Below are 21542 nucleotides of genomic sequence, written 5' to 3'. Positions count from 1 at the left end.
AAACCAAAAAAAACGTATAAACCAAAAAAAAAAAGGTGAAAAATCTAAAAAAACGTATAAACCAAAAAAAAAGGCGAAAAATCAAAAAAAAACGTATAAACCAAAAAAAAAACGTAAAAAACCAAAAAGACTAATAAAAACTCCAGAAAAACCAAAAAAGGGAAATAACTAAAAAAAAAATGAGATAAATATCGCACTTTATGAGATAGACAAGAAAATAAATTCGAGTTTTCACGAAAATGCAAGCGTTCTTTCATGCATTCTTTTTTTGTTCTATACTGTTTTTCTATTAAAGATTCTCTCTTTAGAGAAAAGGAGAATCTTAATTCAATTACTATTTCCGTACTTCGTTTTATTTTTCTTCTTCTTTTTTTTTGTATACACAACAATTTCGTACTAAAATCATTTTAGAAAAACTCATTTAAAAAATTGACTATTTGTTTCCTAGAAATTTTAAAGAATTATGATTTCTATAAATATTAAATTTTCATTAAAAACGAAAATTTAACACCCATATTTTAAATGGTTTTGTATTAATCCTCCATACATCTTATATTTCTAAACATTTGTTATCTTACAGTTAAATTTTATATTTCTATAAAAGTTAATTATATTGAATTAGTTATAGAACTTTAAATATAAGAGAATTAAAACTTTAAATATAAGAGCATCGTTAATATCAACTTTCGTGAACTCCAATTCTTTTGAATTTTGAATTTATACTTTCACGAATAAATAACTCTTAAACTCTGAATTCTCAATAACCAACAAAACTAAGAATAGTAATTTGAATAAAGAATCACGATTAATGCAATACTCCTTCGAGGCAAATAATGCTTCTTTCTTTTTTCTTTTTTCTTTATTTTTCACATATCCGTACAAAGGGCAAATAATGCTATTAGATCGATTTGAGTGCTCTAACTTTGCCACAACTCACGGGCGGCACAGTAGAAGTAGAACCATGTATAGGCAGTGGGCAAGACTCTAGCCTTGCATCTGGCAAGGAACGTGGGGCTTCTGAAGTTGCAAGTGTTCCATTCTCAATGAATTATACACGATATCTTTCCATCTTTGAAATCCTCAAATTATGCCTCTGTGAACCATAAACAGCGCATTGACTTTCAAAATTATCAAAAGTGCAGAAGCCTAGACTCATGTGAAAAGAAAGATTACATGCACTTGTTCAGAAAATTTGGTGAAATTTTTTGGGTGTATAAGCTTCGGTCTTACTTTCTCCTCCTTAGAGTTATCTTCTTTGCCAAATTCTATTTTACTAGTGCAATGCACCTCCACATGCCCTTCCTCGGCTGTTCTTGACATTTCTTTTCCCAAATCTCTTATAAACTCACCCTCAAGTACACATAATAAAAATTTGGAGAATACAAAGCAATCAGATGCAAAGTCAAAAGTTTTAGTAGAGAAACAGGCACATAGGAACATTGTTCAAACAAGTTCGAGTCAATCCTACGCAGGAATAAATGCCAAAACACCGATCCTTACTACCAGATGAGATATATTAGGATCAAAGTTGGTGACAACCATACAGCTTCAGTAAAACACTTATGTCTCACTATGCACATTTCACACATTTCAGTGTAGGCTTCGCAGAATTCCATGTAAGTAGCCTCCGGTCATTATAAGCGACACAAGCGATACAACACCCGCTGGAAATATCTTCCCTGATTTCTTAAAACGGGAACCCATCACTCCCAGGAGTGCAGCAGACAGGCCTGGAAATTGGGAGATAACAAAAGCAGTTGAGCTTTAAACAAAATGTACACTGAAAATGAAACAAACGTCCCTTTTGGGGATACAAACAAACGCCTATGGTTGGGCTTGACAACTTCTGTATACTGTAGAAATATAGAAAAGCTAAAACTATGTCAGGGAAACCTAACATTTACTTCCTCAACAATTTAGCTGTGTGGTTTAGCAAAACGGAAAACTGCTTATGCTCATACTGGGCTTCTTCTAGAAAGCACCCTATAAGTTAACAGCCTTATAATTACTAACTACAAAGTTTTAACATTGTGTGGTACATTACGAATTCAACAAATTATCACCCACTATAAGTCCTTTATTACCAACCATTTGAGATATTTGATAATCCAAGGCCATTCTTTACTTAAAAATCAACTCATAAGAATGTATGTCAGTGTGTATGCTTACTTTTGAGTTTTACCCCCATTTCATTAGTTTCCTAGATTTTAAATACGACTTCTACAGTAAAATTACCAATTCTACATGCTCAGGCTTCAATCATCACTTACATGGATGACCTTTTGGCTTTTTTTGATACACCAGTAGGATCATTGCGGAATGAGTTTAACATACTTATTTTAATTTGTTTCTATGTTACAAGATGCGAGCCTTTAGAAATTTGTAACTAAGTTTGGTTCGAAGTGTCATGTTCCTCTTGACATGTTGAATATGCCGATTCAGAATGTGCCAATGGTTCATTATATTCAAATTTTAGGGTAATATTCTTTAATTCATATTTTCACGTGATATGTTATTAAGGATGCGGGTCCTTCAGATCTCAACAAAATAGAATATTTCTATAAAAAAAATTTGTACGTGTACATAGCAACAAGTAATGATACTTCTCTCAAAAAAAAAAGTAATGATACTTCTAAGCAAAACAAAAGCATTAGTTATATTTCAAAAAAGACTGTAATAAATATGCAGAAGGACTCGCAGAACCAATAATTGGTACGGTAAGGGCTATTATACCTCTTATTTTCTTGAAAGTGAAAAAAATTTGATCTTTGCTTTCAGTAAATCTTGCACCAAAAATGCTAATCAAATTAAAGTCCCCTGAGCATGGATAGTTTAATAGGAAACTTTTTAACAGGGACAATGCCGGTGAACAAACACTGCAAGCAGTCTTATCCATTTATGCATAACATTATCTGTCGAACTAAGGCCATTGCAACGTAAATATAGAAAATGTAAGGTAATTAAGAAGAGTATTATTGTCTTACCAAGCCCTATGGATGATGCAATAATGGGTCTGGTGGGAAGCTCTGTGTAAACATAATACAATAATGAGGTTGATAGTCCCCCTGCCAACAGTGACTTCTGGCTGCCACTCTTCAAATAGCCCATAACACCGCCCGCTATCAAAAAATCAACCATGACTCAATTACATGTAAAGACAGGAAAGGAGCAAAAAAGGTGCACATGTATGTACTCGTTACTTTTTGGATTTCTAATTTTTTTTTTTTTTTTTTAAGTAACGTTACGTTTTATATATATAAATATCAAAAAAAGCAGAGGGACACAACCCTAGTACGCAAGGAGTATACCAGAGAATGCATAAGATGAAAAAGAAAAGAGAACAAGAAAATCAGAAAAACTTATTACTAAGAGAGCTAATTAAGCAGATGTCCAAGTAAAGAGGGAAAAAAAAGAAACAGAACTTGAACTCCTCTAAAGTTCTCTCTAGGTTATTGAAGTTCCTATCATTTCTTTTCCGCCATAGAATCTACATAAGGCAAAGAGGCACCATCTTCCAAACGGCTGCACTCCGAGAGTTACCCTGACCACCAAGAGGCAAACAAATCTGCCACACTATTAGGCATAACCCAGGAAAGTCCAAAGCAACTGAAGAAATGATGGTGTACATATTTTCTGATGGATTTCTAATATTTTTTTCGATTGCTGTACATACTATCAAGGCTTACAGACGTCGAGGAAAGAGATATGGCTCTTTTATAGAACTGGCTAATTGCCTACAAAGGAAACTAAACAGAGCAAGATGTTCAAGATCAGTGTGACGTTATCCAAGACCTATCTCGGCAGTCCGTAATGTTACAAAGGAGTGGTTTTTTATGCAATTTAGTGGCCTGCCAACAGTGCCAACTTAAGGAAGCCAATCCCAAGTCAGCTTTGGGGTCACTACAGAAGGTGAAATTACAAACTTTCACTTGTTGCGCCTTCTCACTATATTTCACGCCCGAATTCGTGCGAAATGCTTTCCAAGTTTTTCCACAGAACTGATAGAAGTGTTGTGAGAAATATCTATTTTCCAAGTCTTCATTTATCGTAGATGCCCTTTCGTCAATTTTCCTCTGAGTCTATTTTGATTTGAGGCTAAAATCCCCAATATATATATACTAGATCATATTGTAAAAGTGAAGTTTAGTGTGTTTGGTCCTTTACCTCCAACAAGAGCAGCATAAGCTAGAGTTAATTTCTGAGACATGGACAGGCCCGACATCTTCCTGTTGTTCTCGTCAGAGCCGCCCTCGCCCTTGTCGTTGTCCCCGCCGCCGCCACCTCCGCCTTCGCCTCTGTTACCAAATCCGTCTCCGTCACCACCGCCATTAACGGTATCCGGTTGGATGGAGTTGACGGTAACGGTTGTAGACGCTTTAAGGGGGTCAGAAGAGATAGCCCCCGAAGCAGCAGCAGCCAAAAGGCACTGCCGTTGGTCCGATCTGTCACCAAATCCCCTAGATGACCGCAATTTCGGCAGCCTTCGGGTTAAACAACAAATAATACTAGTGCTATTGTTACGGTTTCTATGTAATCCAAAGCCAACACTGCGCCTCACCGCAAGTAGAGAGTACTGGGAAACCCCCACTAACACCCCCGCCATTTCTTTTCTTTTTTTCTTCTGTTTAAATTTATTTCTTGCTATCTGGTGCTCTTCCTCACTCGATCACTCTTGCGAGAGTTCATTTCAGGTTCGCTTTCCGTAACCCGAAGTCCTAAGTTGAGCCTCTGCCTCAGCCCGATCCGCCATCTACAGTTAAAAAAGAAGCCCAAGTTCAGATTTCGTTACAAAACAGCAGCCCGTGTCTAATCCATCCAAGAAACTTCTTCTTCTCAATTCCATTTTCGGCACTACAAATTATAAAAGCTTGATCTTTCGAAGTACTGGGCATCTAAATATCCTATTCCAAATAGATAGGCCCGTCTCCTTAAGTGTTGTTGATGTACTGATTCAGATGTGGGTTGGGATGTTTTGGGCTCGGATGGTCCATGAAGACTTGATTTGATGAGCGGGCTTAATATCTCATATTTTATTGATAGCCCTCCTATGGTAATGATATAGAACCGTTCAGTCTCTTTTCTAACGAGGATCTTCTCTAGTTCAAAAGAACGGGAGAAAAGTAGGTTGGCATAAACATAAGGACAAAATTGCCAATTCACATTTTTTTAGATAATTATACTCTTAAGTTTATATCAACTGGCTCCTCTCCGGTTCAAAAGAACTAAAGAGGATCCTTCAATCTTTTCTACATGTGATCTTAGGCTCTCATTATAGGTTGCACAGCTTATCTTTAATTCAAATAAATCACATGGACTTTTCTATTCATTTTGACTCAACGTCCACCACCCATCTCCGAGCCCTCGACATCGAAGTCTCTAAAACCAATCAAGATGGTGGCTTCGGTGGTTTTGTTAGTGGTTTTGTCAATGAGTATTTTGTCTACAAAGTATTTTGTCAAGAGAAATAAAATTATTTGGTGTGAAGATTATATTATTTTTTTGATATTTTTAACTGATGTGTCTGTTTCCTATTAGAGTGTTCAAAACACCCAATTTACACCACGGCTTGATTGAAGTTATTCCTAATGTTCTTCTATTGAGTTTCACTTAACTTCAATGAGTTGAAAAGTGAAATGATGCGGAATACTTTTTTAGGGAAAAATAATGTGAAGAGTACTTAATTATGAGTCTTTAAAAAGCTAGTTATGGTTTGCTGGGACTTGGTTTTGCTTGATTTCCATGAGTGATTCCTCGTATGTGTAAAGGCGGGTAGATTGTCTCATAACTGCATCATAAGAGATTAGACTTAGGGCATGTTTGGAACTGCGTTTGAGGGGCCTAAAAATGCGTTTAACACTTAAAAAGTCTATTGAAGAAAAAAGTACTAATTTGGTAAAAAAAATTAAAAGCGCATTTAATGGTCCAAAAAACCTAAAAATGACCAAAATACACTTTTGGCAAAAACTTAAAAATGAAGCTTTTGGCAAAAAAAGGCTTTTTGATTTAAAAGCTCTATTTGTCAAATGCAATCTCAAACAGTCTCTTAGTAGTTTAGTCAAGAATAATTGTTTCCTTCTTAGTAGCAATACAAAAGAACTGATCATTTTTAAAACATCTACTCTTAGGTAATTTTCCATTTTTTGTCTTCTTAAGATAACAACAAAGAATGGATTAGCACATTGTCATATTGAGTCTATCCATTTTTTTCTTCCTAAGCAAGCATTGATTATAAGGGTAACTTCACTTTAAACCCCTGAATTACCATGCGATTTAACAAGTTCTCTAAACTTCAAAACCTCTCAATTTGAACCTCTGAACTTTCAATTTCAGTCAATTTGAACTCCTCCGTCAACATTTTGGCACCTGGGTAGAATGAAGGGCTAATCAACTTAAACTTGAGTTGGTCACAATCAATCTTTTTCTTGATTGATGGTCATATTCTCTTTCAAGTCATGGTACACGCAAGGGAAGGAGGAGGGAAGATTCGAACTAATGACCTCCGCTTAATGAGGCATGATCTACATCCGATTGAATTACCCATTGAAAACAATGTCAATCTATTTTAAATAAATGATCTAGATCATGACAATAATTTTTTTTTTCCTTTTTTTTTTTAAAAAAAAAAAAAAAAAAGAAAAAAAAAAGGGCATGGGTACTTGTTGGGTTGGCCAAACCATCGCCTTTGGCCCGGTAGAGCTACTCCTAAATCACCCTGTAAGAATGGTTTGAATTAATTGAATGCGGCTTGTAGGCTTAGCCATTTAGCTTACTACAAGATAAATATGATGGATTATACTATCTGCTGTATTATAAAAAGACAGACGAGCAGAGTTTGTATTTAAAAGAGTAACACATTATACTAAGTTACTAACAGTAAAGCTGAAAAAACTAGTGGCCGCCCAACCAAACTTCTTAACTAAACTTAATTACAAAGAATGAACAAGGAAAGAATAATTCAACCTTTGTTTTTTTAAAGTTCAAACAAACATGCGAGAATAATTGAACAAACTACCCCTTCAGGCTCGGCTACGTTTGCAAAAGATGGTTCAAGGCCCAGTGATGCACTCAGAAGCTAAGACGCCAGTTGCACCGTGTTACACCTATTCAACGGTGGCATCTGAGTGAATTCTCTCATACAAGCGATATATCAGTGTAGACCTAGACATCTGGGGTTCCCTTTCCAGGACAGCAATCACATCCTTAATGGAGATCTTACGCGCAACCTTTGTTTGAGGCACAATAACTTGGTTCCTCCCAACTTTTCTAACAGCCCCTGCTAAAAGGAGGGGGAGGGGGATACACACATTACATGGGTAGAATGTACATACGACATTTCTTCAGCAAATACTCCGCCAAACTAATAAGACAGAAATAAGTAAAAGTTGCTCATCAATGTTGTTGGATGAGGCAGGGAGTATGTCTGAAGTTGCACATCAATGATTGGGTGGTGTTAGGTGCAGTGGACTAGGGGAAAAGATATATACTATTAACTAGAGAAACTAAAATCAATTTAAAGCACTCTTACCAGAAGCTGCATTGCCCTTTTTCTCTACGTCTTGGTTGTCCTTTCTTCCAGATGTCAGCCTGCGACTCACATCTTTACCTGGCTGAGAACCAGATGCATCCACCCCTCCTTCACGTTTCTGCCGGGCTTGCTCAGCCATAAGTTGCCATTTTGACAACATGTCATCTCCTCCAACAGCAGCACGGGCAGCAACATTTGCAGCTGTTGTCCTCATTTTGTCATCCTCCTCTTTGTTTGCCTGCAACAAAGCAGATAGCAAAATCGAGAATTTTGATATTTGTTGATTGGTAAATTTATAATGCTTAGCATTATAAAATATCCTGGATACCTTAAGTGATTTAGCACGACCTTCATCTTTCTCCTTTTCTCCCTCAACTCCATTATTACCCTCGGGCTGCATTGGGAGATATATAATTTATTAACAAATACATAAAACTTCCAATAGACATAAAGTAAATATACTGTGTATTCTAGATGTGTTTTATACAAGTAATACCCTAAGAACTCAGCTAATCATCTCATAAAATGCAGAGGCACTTACTTCATTAAGTCTCCGGAGCCTCTCTGCTTCAGCCTGTTTTTTCTCCCATTCCTCCCTAGCTTTCCTGTTCATTGTCATGATTTGTTGTCGAACATCCAAGGTGATAAGAGTACGGTGTCTTGGTTTCTCAATATCAACCCGCTACAGAGACACGCTATATTTCAGAAGTATTCAATTACAGATAATTCAAGTGAGAAGAAGTAAAAGAAAAACGCTGACCTGTCTTGACAGTCTGATTAGGTTACTTATTAATCCGCGCATTCTTTCCTCCACACACTGAAGATTTAGTTGTGCATAAGAAAACATGTAAGCATTAATAAAGAAAATGAGCCAAGTACGTAGCATCTTACCAATGACAAGCATCGCTCCACATCATTGCTTATACTCTTCAAACCACATTTGGTCACTGCCATACAGATAACAAACACAGACCAGATATTAAGCCCCCTTAAATTTGTTGATAACGCACACAATGGATGCATGTACAGACTTAGCACTTCTCTAAAGAAGAGGAGTTAACTAGAGTATTAACTGATCTCTGCCAGTTTTTTCTGGAGGGGAGTTTTCTGCAAAATCAGTCTCTCTTCTTCTTCTTGCACAACTCTTCGAGATGCTTCTGAAACTCGACTGTCCTCCTTGGGTCCAGAAAATAGTTGTTCCTCCTCTTCCTATTCAGAACAGAATATCAGTTTTGAGCTTGTAAACTTTAAGAGTGAATCATTTACTTAATTATCTTATACTTTAAAATAGGCCGACTTCAAAATAGAAAAATAGCATACCCTAAGATTAACTCCACTGACTGCAGTGACATCATTGAGTTGTTCAATGCTTTGATCTGAAAAGGCCCCAGATACTTTTTGCTTTTTACTGCAGGATATCAGATAAATTATGCATGGACAAAGAACAAAAGGATAGAAATGGAGTATGAACTAAATCATTTTGAAACCATTCATCATCATCCTCTGGCTATAATACAACAGAAGAATTTTATCACCTTGGCAGAGTTGGTGATGAACCAAGTGCCTCAAGTGGTTTCTTCTGGCCAATAGAAGGCTTTTTGGAAGTTGTCCTTGCATTAGTCACAGAAGGAGAGGCGGTAGATGGGATCCGAGAACCTAACTGTTAACATGTAGAAGCAATACGGAAATCAGCACAAAGTAAACCAGCCATCACTGAATATTAAGAGAATAATTACCAGACACAAGCATGAACCTTGCAATAGAAATATTTTGCAGCGCAAAGTAAACAAGAGAGAAAGTATATCCATTAATTAAAAAAATTTATCCACACAAGGTTTTTTTCAATAGAGGCCGGGCAGAAAATAAGGGGAAAATGAAGCAATAAGAGTTATACAATGTATGTACGTTATCGAAATATTGCATACCTATAAAATGTCAAACAGTCCCATGAATAAATGCATGCATTAATATGGAGGATAGGAAAGAGACAAAATAATATACCTCCTGTCTTGACACTAAAATTATGAAGGAGCACATGATATAAAAGTGACAACATATAGTAAATTAGAATATTCTTTAGTCTTCATCAGTCTTGAGTCCAGCCTAGTGGCAATTTCTTAGCAAAATAATCTGACACACTCAGAGTTCCAAACATATCATATCACATGCAGTCCCTAATGGCGTAGGGTGTTAGGGAAACATATTAGAGGGAGAATACCTTCTAATAGCCAGTAAACCCATTTTTAATATCATTGAAAATGGCAAATAATCATCAAATTGCTTTATATCATTAATTAAAAGCGCCACAACAAAAATCTGGAGATTACTGGGACATTAGGATCCAATTGTGTTGTCATAGAAGGAGAAACTAAATTCGAAGGGATCATGCTTGTGGATGTCGAAAGACCCATCCTCGAAGACTGCTTCTCTAAAGTTTCATCCTTTACAATTCCAGGGGTTGCATTTCCCTGTACAAGCTGTGCAGAAGAAAAACAAGACAATCCTTGTGGATGAGAAAAATGGGGTTTGTGCTGCTGCTCAGTAGCCTGATCAATTGCTTCCTGTTTTACACCAGCCATTGATGATGAAGGGGCAGAATATTGTTCTTTATTTGATGACGATTGCCAAGGAACTGAATTCTGTTGTGGGGTTGAATTGTTTGCCAAGTGAGAGACAGATCCAGCCTGAACTCGCTTTGGATCATTGATAGAATTGTGCCTCTCAAACTTAGGCAAGCTCATCATGTTCATGCCCTGTGTTGTTCCACCTAACTGAGTGGAACTCAAGTTCTGATGTTGTGAAATTTGCCTCAATTGTGTATCATGAGGTTGTGGTTTGACAGATGATGTTGAAGTATTGACATTTGTCCCAGAATATGGATGATAATTACCACCAGTACTTCCATAAATGGGTGGAAAGTGCAAATGCTGTTGCTGCTGCTTGTTAAGACCTTGTATGGTAACTGAGGATTGCTCCCTTTCTTGATTGACAGTGCTCTCACTGGAAGAAGATACTTGGCTTACTTGAATTCCATGAGAATCTGACTGGCGATTCACCTCTCGAGTTTTCTGAGCATCATTTTCTATGGTTGGATAGCTTGAATCAGCTGGCATTTGGACAACAGCAGTATGAGAAGGGTCTGCAGAAGAGTCGGTGCCCTTCTGATGAAGTTGTGCAAATGAGTGGGGATCACTGAATTGTGTGGAACTGGCACTAACAGATGGCATCCGCTGAGGGTTTTGCCGTGCTGAAGCTTGAGATTGCAACTGGAATTGATTGGAACTTGGCTGCAAGTATATAACAGGCTGGTTTTAGCACACCACTGCTTAACTGAACAAAAGCATTCATGGTGTAATTGACTAAAAGTATTTCGTAGTTACCTGTGATTGTATTTTCATTACTGCCAATTTGAGCATATGATCTCCCACAATACCTCTCATGAGCCGGACAAACCCTTCTTTTGGGATCTCATTTTTCTGGGAAAGCAATGATAGTTGAGAAATTAGTTTCATCAGGAAAACTAAGGATACACCCAGTTCATTCACACAAAGAGAGATGTACAAAGCCATATTAGTTAAGAAATTGGTATTAGGGGCCCACCTTGAGTTTTGCAAATATTGTTTGGAGTTGCATGGCTCTATCTTTATCAAGTTGGGCTTGTAGAACGGGCAGTAATACGCCAAATGGTACTTGCCCTGGTTTAGTACGATTTATTGGGTTGCTTGCTTGCTCTGTGATTGTTGCCTGTTGATTACTCATCTTCTGTAATTTCGCATATTGAGATTCACCTTCCAGACTAGGTCTCCTATCTGGCTCATCTATTGGTGTACGAATTTTTTCAGAAATCTGCATTTCAGTTGTCTGAGGATTCTGGAGGGAAGTTGGATGCCCCTTCCCCTGTTGACAATCATCTTGGGATTTTTTCTGTGGCATTTGAAGGTGCTTGAGTTCCTCCGGGACAGTATTCTGTTGCTGACTTTCAATAACAGATCCATGTTGCTTTAGCTCCATTCCAGATAAAGTTTGTTCTTGCTGCTGTGCACTTCTTTGGTCTTGTTCAATTTGAGATTCACTGCTTTGATCTTGGCTAGCATTTTGCCATTGTGGTAATGACTGACTGGAAGTATGATTGCTTCCTTGAGACAAAGCAGCTTGTACATATCATGCATAATCAATAAATTGCTAGACAGTATATTTTAATCTATTCATAGCACATATGAGAAGGCAGAAGACATTTTACTGAGATGCATGGGTTCAATTCCAGAACATATTTCCATGCATGAATGCGCTTTCCATATGCAGACTAGACAGTAGATTATTTGATAAAAATAAGATAAGATTTTAATTTCAAGCACATAATCATCGATAAGAAAAATAAATTCATGCTTGCAGGAAATATGGGGTTGAGATGTCAAGTTTAAATCCATGCAGGAAAATTTCTCCTCCACATAATTGTACTTTTTCACCTAGTGAAAAAGTACAATTATTTACTTTATCTATTGTTTTTTCACTACACAATCCAACAGATTCTCTGTTTCATACTCTACTTACTTCAAAATATTATTTCTCATTCTTTTTCTTTTATTATATTATTGCCAACACTTAATTAAAGGGAAAAACAAACGTATATATAGAAATCATTCATAAAAACAAAAATAAACACATATGAGGAACATCTGAACCTTCATCTCACATGCAGGTACTAATTCTTAAAATTAATAACATAAATAAATTTTTTCATCCAACTGCAATTGATTTGTTTCCATCCATGCGTTTCCATGCAACAAATTTTTTTTGCATTAAATTTTTCATCCAACTACAATTAATTTGTTTCCATCCATGTGTTTCCATGAAATAAATTTTTTCTGCATTCAATTTTTTCATCCAACTGTGTGAAGAAATTTTGTGAGCAAGAGAGATAAATTTTGTGAAAAAATTTTGTGTTTGAGAGAGAGACGTAGCAGATGTGAAGAGCTGTTCAGAAGAAATAAAAGATGTTGGGTGAAAAGAGGTGAAATAAAGAAACCGTAAATAGCTCCAAATTGCTATTCACTCTAGCAATATAACTATTCTAGCTAATGACAAGCTACTCTGTTGGTCTTTTAGCTAAGCTACTGGAGATGCTCGATAACACCTTTGTGGAACTTTGAGCAACTTCGTATATGAAAAAAAAAAAGTGAACGACATTTGTGGATGGATTCATGTATAAAGCATCTTCTAACCTGAAATTCTGCTAATTAAGTCTGTTTATAAGAAAGAAACCTCCCAAAAAATGCTTGTCCGAAGAAACGTACAAAACTTATGTAACTCTATAGCTACGCTCATACACTATGATTAAAGAACCTGGAAATAGGGGGAAAATAACAAATAAAAAATAAAATAATATAAAGAAATGTCGCACCATTATCTGAATCGGAGGGCTGAGAAGTTGATGCATCTCCGCCTATGTCTCTATTTAGGGCAGCCTGGAATGCCTCCACATCCGCCCCTGAATGCATACTCTCGTCCTGTGCATATCCAAAACTCAAAAAGGTTGGAATTCTAATCCCATATAGTAAAAAATGAAGATAGAGAGACAGAGACAGAGACAGAACCTCATCTTCTTCAAGGAGCTTCATTATGGAAGGGTCCATGATATTCTTTCTGCACCACTGTCTTTGGAATTTCTGATATTGCAGGCGGGCAATCAAGCAAATCTGGGTCCTTTGGTATATAAACTAATATTTAGTACAAAAGATTACATAGATTGAAGATATAAAAGGCAATTTCATTTATTTAAAAATTAAGTAAATAAATGTCATTCTGCACTAGCTGAGGGAAGCAGAAGAAGAAGAACCGAAGAATAGCTTACTGGCAAAGGGAGCGTTTATGTAAAGATTAAAATCCTCAAACCCAACTGCTTTCTATAAACCAATACTTTATTGAAGCCCTAAGCTGGGCCTCTACCTTAGCCCGATCCGCTATCCACAGTAACTATGTCCAGTTAAAACAGAAGCCCATGTTCAGACCACGTTATAAAACAACAGCCCATGTCTAATCCAACAGTGTTTTTTTCCTTCTCTGAGTCCATTTTCACTACTATAATTATAAAAAGAAAATGCTAAAGGCTCAACTATTTTGCTTAATTTTGGGCCAACTTTTACCTTATTTTTTAATTTTAAAAAAATAATAATAAAAAATGAAAAAAATGTGTGAAGCAATAATATTTGTTTTGGTCCTTCTATTATTTGGTATTTTTTTAAGGGAAAATGTACAATAAATCCCTGAGTCAACCCTTCAAAATTTTAATATCCTTAAGTTTTTTTTTTTTCAAAAATTTAGTCTCTGTATCAATTAAAATGACAATAAAATCCATACCGTTAAATTTTGTTAACAAACGTTAAGGGAATTCAAAACGCACTGTTTTGCTCCATTAAAATATTAATTTTTTTATTAAATTAACTTAAAAGATTAAATCTTAAAAATAAATAAATAAATAATTTGAAGGGTGGCCAGGGGTGGCACCACCCAACCCCTATGGGGTGGCTCGCGGCCACCCCATGGGGGGTTCGGGTGGCCCGCAGGCCACACCAAACCCCCTGGGGGTGGCCGCAAGCCACCCTAGGGGGGGTTTGGCGGGCCACCCCATAGGGGTTAGCTGTCACCCCTGGCCACCCTTCAAATTTATTTATTTATTATTTTTTAAGATTTAATCTTTTAAGTTAATTGAATAAAAAATTAATATTTTAATGGAGCAAAACGGTGCGTTTTGAATTTCCTTAACGTCTGTTAAAAAATTTTAACGGTATGGATTTTATTGTCATTTCAATTGACCCATGGACTAAATTTTCGAAAGAAAAAAAAAAACTTAAAAGATATTAAAATTTTGAAGAGTCCGGAATTTATTGTACATTTTCCATTTTTTAAAAAATAAAAAATAGTATTTTTCTTCATAATAATGTCATTTTTTTTATAAAAAAAAAAAGACATTATTACGAAGAAAAACACATTATAAAAGCAAAAAAATGACATTATTACGAAGAAAAACACATTATAAAAGCATGTCCAACTCCATTCGCTTCCTACATTATGAGGAATTTTATTTGATCAATCAAATTTTGATTGTTCTTTTAATGATTCATGTCGGTTTGTGTGCGTTTTGAATTTCAGGTGTTTGGGTTTTGGTGCTGTGCTCTTAATATGATTCTCTTTTTGGTTGTTGTAAGTGGAATGTTATGTGCTTTGCGTTTAGATATTGGGAGGAAACATATTCCCAGTTGTTGCAATCGGTTGGCATACATACCTCCTTTATTGTCGGGAGGATGTTGATGTTACTGTGTTTAGCAGAGCCACCGCTGCAGAGTAGAGAGCACCATATCCTAGCTATACAGGTGAAGCAACTCCTAGACACACGGTTCTTATAAAAGAGAGAGATGTAATCATGTAAGAGACATAAAAGATATAAGGGATTTTTCTTATGGGGGAGTCTATGGGAGAGAGGGACCTGAGAGAGGCTTATGGAATATAAACGTAGAGGGAGAGACGGTAGAGAGGGGGGACGAAGATCCCCCTTCTCCTCTTCTAGGGGTATCAATACGGTTATGGTTAGTGATTATTAACAAAAATTGCTAACCGTAACCACCTTAACAGTTGTTAGATTTCACTAACCGCAACCACTAATCGTTAGTTAGCAGTTAGCTACTAACCGCCTTTTAACAGTTAGTGAAATAGGTAACCGTCTGCTTTTTAAAAATTAAACTTTTTTTTTTTTTTTTTTTTTGGGCATTTTTTGATTTTTTTTTTTTTTTAATCACTGTAGCATTTTTTACCCTCCTTTGTTTTTGTATTTTTAGTGTCTTATTGGACCTAATTACTATAAAAAGAACCCATATCGAAAAATCAAAAATATTTGACCCCAAATTTACATTTACTTGTACTTTAAAAAAATATTCTTTAAATATTAAATGATAACGGTTAACTTTTAAAAAAAATAATAAATAATAATAATCAACATAACATATAAAAAAACTATCTTAGATCTAAGAATCTAAGATAATGCGATATATGTTTTCTAAGTATAAAGTATCTAAATAATAATGTTTTGATTCAATTATGGTTATAAGTAACACATTGTTTAATTCAATTGTGATTATCATTATACGTGAATAGTATGAATCATATGATTAACTTTTAGACTTATAAGTTATATCATATTATACATGTATTATTTGTTATTATATAATCATATAATTTAATGATCAATTCATCATGTGATATAATCATATCAATTATAATGATAATATATAAATTACTAAAATTATAATGATAATACATTAATACTTTAATTGTGGTTATAAGTAACACATTGTTTGATCTAATGTCAGTTACTTAATTTGATATTATACGAATCACATTATCATTGTACATTAATAATATTAATAATATAATTAACTTGAATAAAGTATTTGAATTGTCATTGAATCATATGATTAAGTATTAATCTTATACATTTATATTATTCATATACATATATGTATAATTATAATTTATAACATACATTAGAACTAAGTCTCTAGATACTTAATTATTGTATTAATATACTTATGAGTTATGTCATATTATATATGTATAATTTGTTATTATATAATCAAATGATTTAATGATCAATTGATCATGTGATATAATCATATAAACTATAGTGATAATATATTAATACTCAAATTGTGATTTAATTATTTTTTAAAAATGTGTGATTTAATGATTAAGTAATTATGTTATATTATGTTATATGTATAAATATTATTATAATTATAAAAATATATTATATAAAAATTCGGTTAGCGGTTACGGTTAGTAAATCTAATAACCTCTAACCACTAACTACTAGGCAATTATAGCGGTTAGGCGGTTAATACGGTTAAGCGGTTATAGCAATTAATCGCCCGCATTGACACTCTTTCTCTTTTTTCTCTTTTATTCCAAGCTGTAAAGTAACATGTGCATGTGTCATTCAATGTTTAGTGGAAGGAAGCGTGAGAAATGGAAAATAACTATGAGGACAATGATATGTGAATAATAATAATAAGGTTCTAATCCAATAGTAAGTCGAGCTTCAGTAAACACCTAGCATAGTATTAATTGGTCAAAAGTTAAAAATCCTGCTTAGACAATAATCTTATTGGACCACTCCAAGGTTTAACATGGCCCGATAAAATGGTTGTGGGATGGTTGAAGTATAGACATATTCGGACATTTTTTTTTTGACATATCCGCACAAGATGGGGAGGAAGATTTAAACTAATAATCTTCGCTTCACGAGATATGATCCCAGTTGATTAAACTATCTATTGAAAATCATATTTGAAAATTGGTAAATAGTAATAGTAACCACTAACCAGTAAGATAACTTGCGAGCCCAATTAAATCCCCTACTCGTCCGCACCCATAATTCCTTTGGGAATGATATTACTATTGGTGGTTCCTATTTCCTAATCCTTGGAATGACAATCAGCGATTCAAAGTGAAAATAAAAAATGGAAAAAGAAAGATGAAAAGAGAAAACGAGGGGAGGGGAAAGGAAAATCGGAAATCAAGCCAGGATATTCGGCTAAACCAAACCCTCGATTAATTTAATTAATGCAGTCAGCGTATAAAAAGTAGGATCTTCTGTTGCGTCGAGAGAGAGAGAGAGAGAGAGAGCGCCGACCTTGGGGCTTTGGGGTTCGTCTTCGAAATTCGAAATCTACTATTGTTTCGTTGCTGGGCTGGGCTGGGCTGGGACTCCTCGGGGCTTTGCATATTCCTGTTTTTTCGGGTTCAAGAGTTCAATTTTGGTCGTGATTTGCATCTTTCCTTGTTGTTCCCTTTGAGATCAGATACTCCGTCATTCACTTTCTCCCCCAATCCATATATTTTTGATTTTGTAAATTTCGGGACTCATATAATACTTATCTCCGATCTCTTTCGGTGTCCAAAATAAATAAATATCCAAAGGGGGATTGATTGATCATTGGTTACTTTTGGGGGATTTGTTTGGTTGTAAATGTAAAGAGGAAGAGTATATTATCGATGGTTGTGTTAATGTTAAGAAGAATCGGTAGGCATTGTTGGCAAGGTATTGGTAGTAACCCTCCCAGTAGTGGCTGTATGGTGTTTTGTGCTCAACATATAATGGGTTCCAGTTGTTGTATAACCCGTAATGATCCCGTTGGCTTCTTCTTGAGTAAGGGATTGCAATTGCACACCCTGTCTCCTCACTCTTGTACCACTTTTGTTAATGGACGTGGACGAGGAGGAGGGATTGCAATTGGCATTGGCCTCAACGGCCTCACTCTCAAATGTTGCTTGAGGGACGATGATATTGACGCCATTGCTTTTCACAAGGGAAAGGTAAACCCCCCTCGTGCATTCGCTGCGCACCACCTCCACTCGCTCCGTCTCCGCGATTTCGACATTGGTCTCCAAGATGGCACTGCTACTGCTGACAACGCCACTGCCACTCCAAACCAAACTCAACAAGGGGCATCCCACCGTGGATTCCCTGACCGTCCTTTGCCCGATAAGATTGTTGTCGCCGTTGATGTCGATGAGGGTAATTTCTTTTTCTGATTTACTATTAGCCTTCCACAATTTACTCGCTACTTCCATATCCTCTCTTGACTTCTGAGGACCCTTTAACCATATTTAAGACTTTCATAAATCCTCTCTGCATTTGTGTACTTAAATAGTTTTCCTTCTGCTCTGTTGATAAGCAGTTTTGGGAAGCTTTGTATCCGCTCTGAACAGATTTATTGCGGATCGTTACTTTTCAAATCATTCACTTTCGGAGTATCATGTCTATGAGTTCTTCAAGGTATTGTTTGATAGTTTCTTAAAGATTTTTTCACTGTCAGAAATCAGAAGTAATTTAGTGCCATATCCGGTTGCTTTATTGGTTTTTTTTTTTTTTTTTCCTCCCTTGGTTAATCTTTGAAATTATTAGTTACTTAGTATTTTGCCAACTTCCTAAAATTTGGCTGGGTGATTGGTTAGGGTAAATTGCCTTAAAATTTTCTCATCAATACAATTTACTGAAAGGCTTCTAGAGGAAGCATGAAACTTTTGTGTAGGGCTTGGAATGGTGCATGCATATTGCATACATTAGTTGTTGTTGCTTGCTTTCTTTTTGTGCCATGAATACCTCTATCAGTGCATTTAGTTTGGGCAACTATGCTTGTAGCCTTTCTGATTCAATAGCATAGTGTGTTACATTCATTAAGGCAGTATAACCTGACCTATTTTTTGCTGGGATAGTCTTTTGAGTTGAACTCCTCTGGATGTGCCAGCATTAGCCATGCTAATTTAAGTTGTGCCCTTCTGTTGCACGAGAAATGCTTTCATTGCATGTAGGCTCTTGTCATGGATTGTGTGTTAGTCATGTTTGCATTACAACTTATGGATGCTGAATCTTAAGTCTATTTGTGCCACAATGGTTTTTTTTTGTCTCCTAATCAATACAGAGGATGGGGGGTATTGCGCCACAATAGTTACTGGGCAACATTATTATACTTATAACTTATCATTTTCCCCCTCTTCATTCAGTTCTATGGTTGGGAAAATGTGTGCATTTTCTTCTTGTATTCTGATGCATCCTTCATTTCTGTTACAGATATGGAACTGTTCCCGTGATGAAGGTACTGCTATATATAACGATTGGATTGACTGTTTTGCGTCATATGACTATTTTCACTTTCATTTGGCTAGATCTTAGTCTTTGAAATATCCAACTGAGTATAAAGTTTTCCTAAAAACTTGTATGATGAAATTAGTATCTGTTTCTAGTTGTCTTGCTCTTTTGACTCTTATCAAGTTCATTTAATGAAGTGTATCTTGTGTTTTGGATGGTGTTTATCCTGGATGAAGGGTTCACTTACATGTTGTTCATTATTTTTTAAGACCCTTGATTGATTTTATGGATTTGTGTTTGGATGTACTGAGCAAAGCTAAATAGGAGTTAAATGGACTTCTAAGATAAGATGATTTTGAATTTGGAAAAAGGAGGATGATTTTTTTTTTTTCGTTTTGACATCCACAGTATGCTTAGGAGAGTGCTTAATTGACAAAAAAAAGTCTCAGAAATGGTTTGAAACAATTGTCTCATTGATGCCCTTGAAGCAGCTTATTGACTTCATCTTGTTAAAATTATGAGATATTTCTGCATTGGACAATTCCTTTCAGCAGTATATCATTGAATTGGTTCAAAATTTGTACTTATTGTGACAGCTACTAACCGTGTCCATGAGTTCTTTAAAACATCGTACTTCAAGACAGGGATCCACCCCATCCCAGGTGCTCGGATGGCGCTTAATAAGTTATCGAGAGTTTGCAACCTATCAGTTGTGACGTATGTAATTTCAGTTAATCTTCTTTCAACATGCATGATTATTTATACAAGAATTAACTAATTTGATCTTTTGAATATACATATGTATTACCAGGTCGCGACAGAATGCAATCAAGGAACACACAATTGATTGGATTGAGAAGCATTATCCGGGACTGTTTCAGGAGATTCACTTTGGCAACCACTTTGCTTTGGATGGAGCTTCTAGGCCTAAGTCAGAACTTTGCAGGTATGCCCGCAAACCACATCCATTGTATCTCCATGCTCTTGATTCTCAACTATGTTACTTATTTCTCAAATCTTTTTGAACTCTTTGCTTTAAACCTACAATTCCATCAATGTATAGGCTGTTCAAGTACACTGTAATGTCTTGCAATGATGCTATTATACCAGGTTCTCATAGACTATTATCTTGTTGTCAGTCCCATCAATGTACTCCTCTTGATGGAATTTTACCATTATAGAAACATCTGCTAAAACATTTTCTCTTGAACCGTATTTAGCAGGTCCTTAGGAGCTAAGGTTCTGATTGATGACAATCCAAGATATGCTATTGAGTGTGCTGAAGTTGGAATCAGGGTTCTACTTTTTGATTATGAGAACTCGTATCCTTGGTGCAAGACGGAGTCTGTCGATCAACATCCTCTGGTCACGAAGGTTCGTAATTGGGAAGAAGTGGAGCAACAGCTAATCTCTTGGATTGTCTCTTAGTTGCATAATCCTATCACTAAAATTTACTATTCACCATCACTTCATCAAGATATATTACTGATTCTTATTCCCAGAACATCTGATGGATGCTAAAGTAAGTATTCTTATACACAATCTGGTCCTTGGTGGAGCGGCTGAAAGGAGTCCAACCAAACAGGATTGTGGGGTCTGTGCTAGTACGAAATTCTTAAAGGCGAAGTGACTTTTTTTTTGTTTTTGCTAGCAACGGGGGAAGTGACACTGTCATCTTTCCCACTTCTTGAGCCATGTAGACAAAAATATTTTTCATGTAAAATTTTGGGTTCAGATTGTTAGATATGGTGAGAACATTGATGTAATTGTGCAGTCATTAGCAGGTTAAATTTACTTCATATTGGTGTTTGTTTTGGTCATATAGCTTGAAGTAAACTGGCAATGTCAAGGCTCGTTTGTTTTCCTCTTCTGCTCCATTTTGTTCTTAGAGTAGTGATTTTTGGCACACCGGCATACTTGAACAGTAAGCACGATTGTGTTAAAATATTATCAAATATTATAAAAATAATATATGAACAGTAAAAAGATTCTCTTAAAATATTATAAAATATTAAATCAGCCAAGGATCTCTTCTTGCTTCTATGCAAAAACAGAGGGATCCCAAGATATTTAGCCTTCACTGAAATATGAGGAAGATCCAGCATACTCTTAATAGAACCTCTAATCGAAGGCTTGCAATTTTTGCTAAAGAAGATAGCAGATTTGGAATAGTTTATCTTCTGCCCAGACCATCTAGAATAAGTAGAAAGACATTCTTGGATTACTCTAGCTTCAGAAATGTTAGCTTTCTGTATATTAGATGCACGCAGCGGGCGTCATTCTTTTTAAACTTTATAATGAACATTTTTTTGAGAGCAGATGTAGGTAGGTCCCATAGATTTATTTATGGTCCTTTTATTTTCCACTCAAATC

General features: G+C 35.8%; 3 protein-coding genes across 10 annotated transcripts; 1 reads left to right on the top strand and 2 right to left on the bottom strand.

The window, feature by feature from the left end:
* Positions 1 to 1335: 1335 nt before the first annotated feature.
* Positions 1336 to 4669, bottom strand: LOC132165664 (protein FATTY ACID EXPORT 2, chloroplastic-like). Its single transcript, XM_059576318.1, has 3 exons — positions 4165 to 4669; positions 2985 to 3119; positions 1336 to 1730 (listed from the first exon to the last, which is right to left on the bottom strand). Exons 1-3 carry the CDS (start codon positions 4601 to 4603, stop codon positions 1591 to 1593), a joined length of 714 nt encoding a protein of 237 aa, XP_059432301.1. The 5' UTR covers positions 4604 to 4669; the 3' UTR covers positions 1336 to 1590.
* A 2114-nt stretch (positions 4670 to 6783) lies between these two features.
* On the bottom strand, positions 6784 to 13391 carry LOC132165524 (transcription initiation factor TFIID subunit 4b-like). Of its 6 annotated transcripts, XM_059576127.1 has the most exons (15): positions 13377 to 13391; positions 13120 to 13228; positions 12927 to 13032; positions 11126 to 11676; positions 10906 to 11001; positions 9853 to 10812; positions 9061 to 9185; positions 8846 to 8933; positions 8599 to 8734; positions 8417 to 8472; positions 8286 to 8342; positions 8067 to 8207; positions 7854 to 7919; positions 7526 to 7763; positions 6784 to 7276 (listed from the first exon to the last, which is right to left on the bottom strand). In XM_059576127.1, exons 2-15 carry the CDS (start codon positions 13156 to 13158, stop codon positions 7101 to 7103), a joined length of 2835 nt encoding a protein of 944 aa, XP_059432110.1. In that variant the 5' UTR covers positions 13159 to 13228; positions 13377 to 13391; the 3' UTR covers positions 6784 to 7100. The 6 variants fall into 6 exon arrangements, with proteins under 6 accessions (XP_059432110.1, XP_059432111.1, XP_059432112.1 ...); XM_059576128.1 differs by lacking the exon at positions 13377 to 13391 and having other exon boundaries at positions 6784 to 7273; positions 13120 to 13370; XM_059576129.1 differs by lacking the exon at positions 13377 to 13391 and having other exon boundaries at positions 11126 to 11661; positions 13120 to 13370.
* Positions 13392 to 17072: 3681 nt separating this feature from the next.
* Positions 17073 to 21032, top strand: LOC132166599 (uncharacterized). 3 transcript variants are annotated; one of them, XM_059577447.1, is made up of 6 exons: positions 17073 to 18095; positions 18259 to 18356; positions 19152 to 19176; positions 19814 to 19886; positions 19981 to 20115; positions 20390 to 21032. In XM_059577447.1, exons 1-6 carry the CDS (start codon positions 17573 to 17575, stop codon positions 20595 to 20597), a joined length of 1062 nt encoding a protein of 353 aa, XP_059433430.1. In that variant the 5' UTR covers positions 17073 to 17572; the 3' UTR covers positions 20598 to 21032. The 3 variants fall into 3 exon arrangements, with proteins under 3 accessions (XP_059433430.1, XP_059433428.1, XP_059433429.1); XM_059577445.1 differs by having other exon boundaries at positions 17074 to 18095; positions 19766 to 19886; XM_059577446.1 differs by having other exon boundaries at positions 17076 to 18095; positions 19766 to 19886; positions 20393 to 21032.
* Positions 21033 to 21542: the final 510 nt, after the last annotated feature.

This window comes from Corylus avellana, chromosome ca11 (assembly GCF_901000735.1).
Source record: "Corylus avellana chromosome ca11, CavTom2PMs-1.0".
Classification (NCBI taxonomy): Eukaryota; Viridiplantae; Streptophyta; class Magnoliopsida; order Fagales; family Betulaceae; genus Corylus; species Corylus avellana.
The sequence above is the reverse complement of the archived record's forward strand: the minus strand, read 5'-3'. Positions and strand labels throughout refer to the sequence as shown.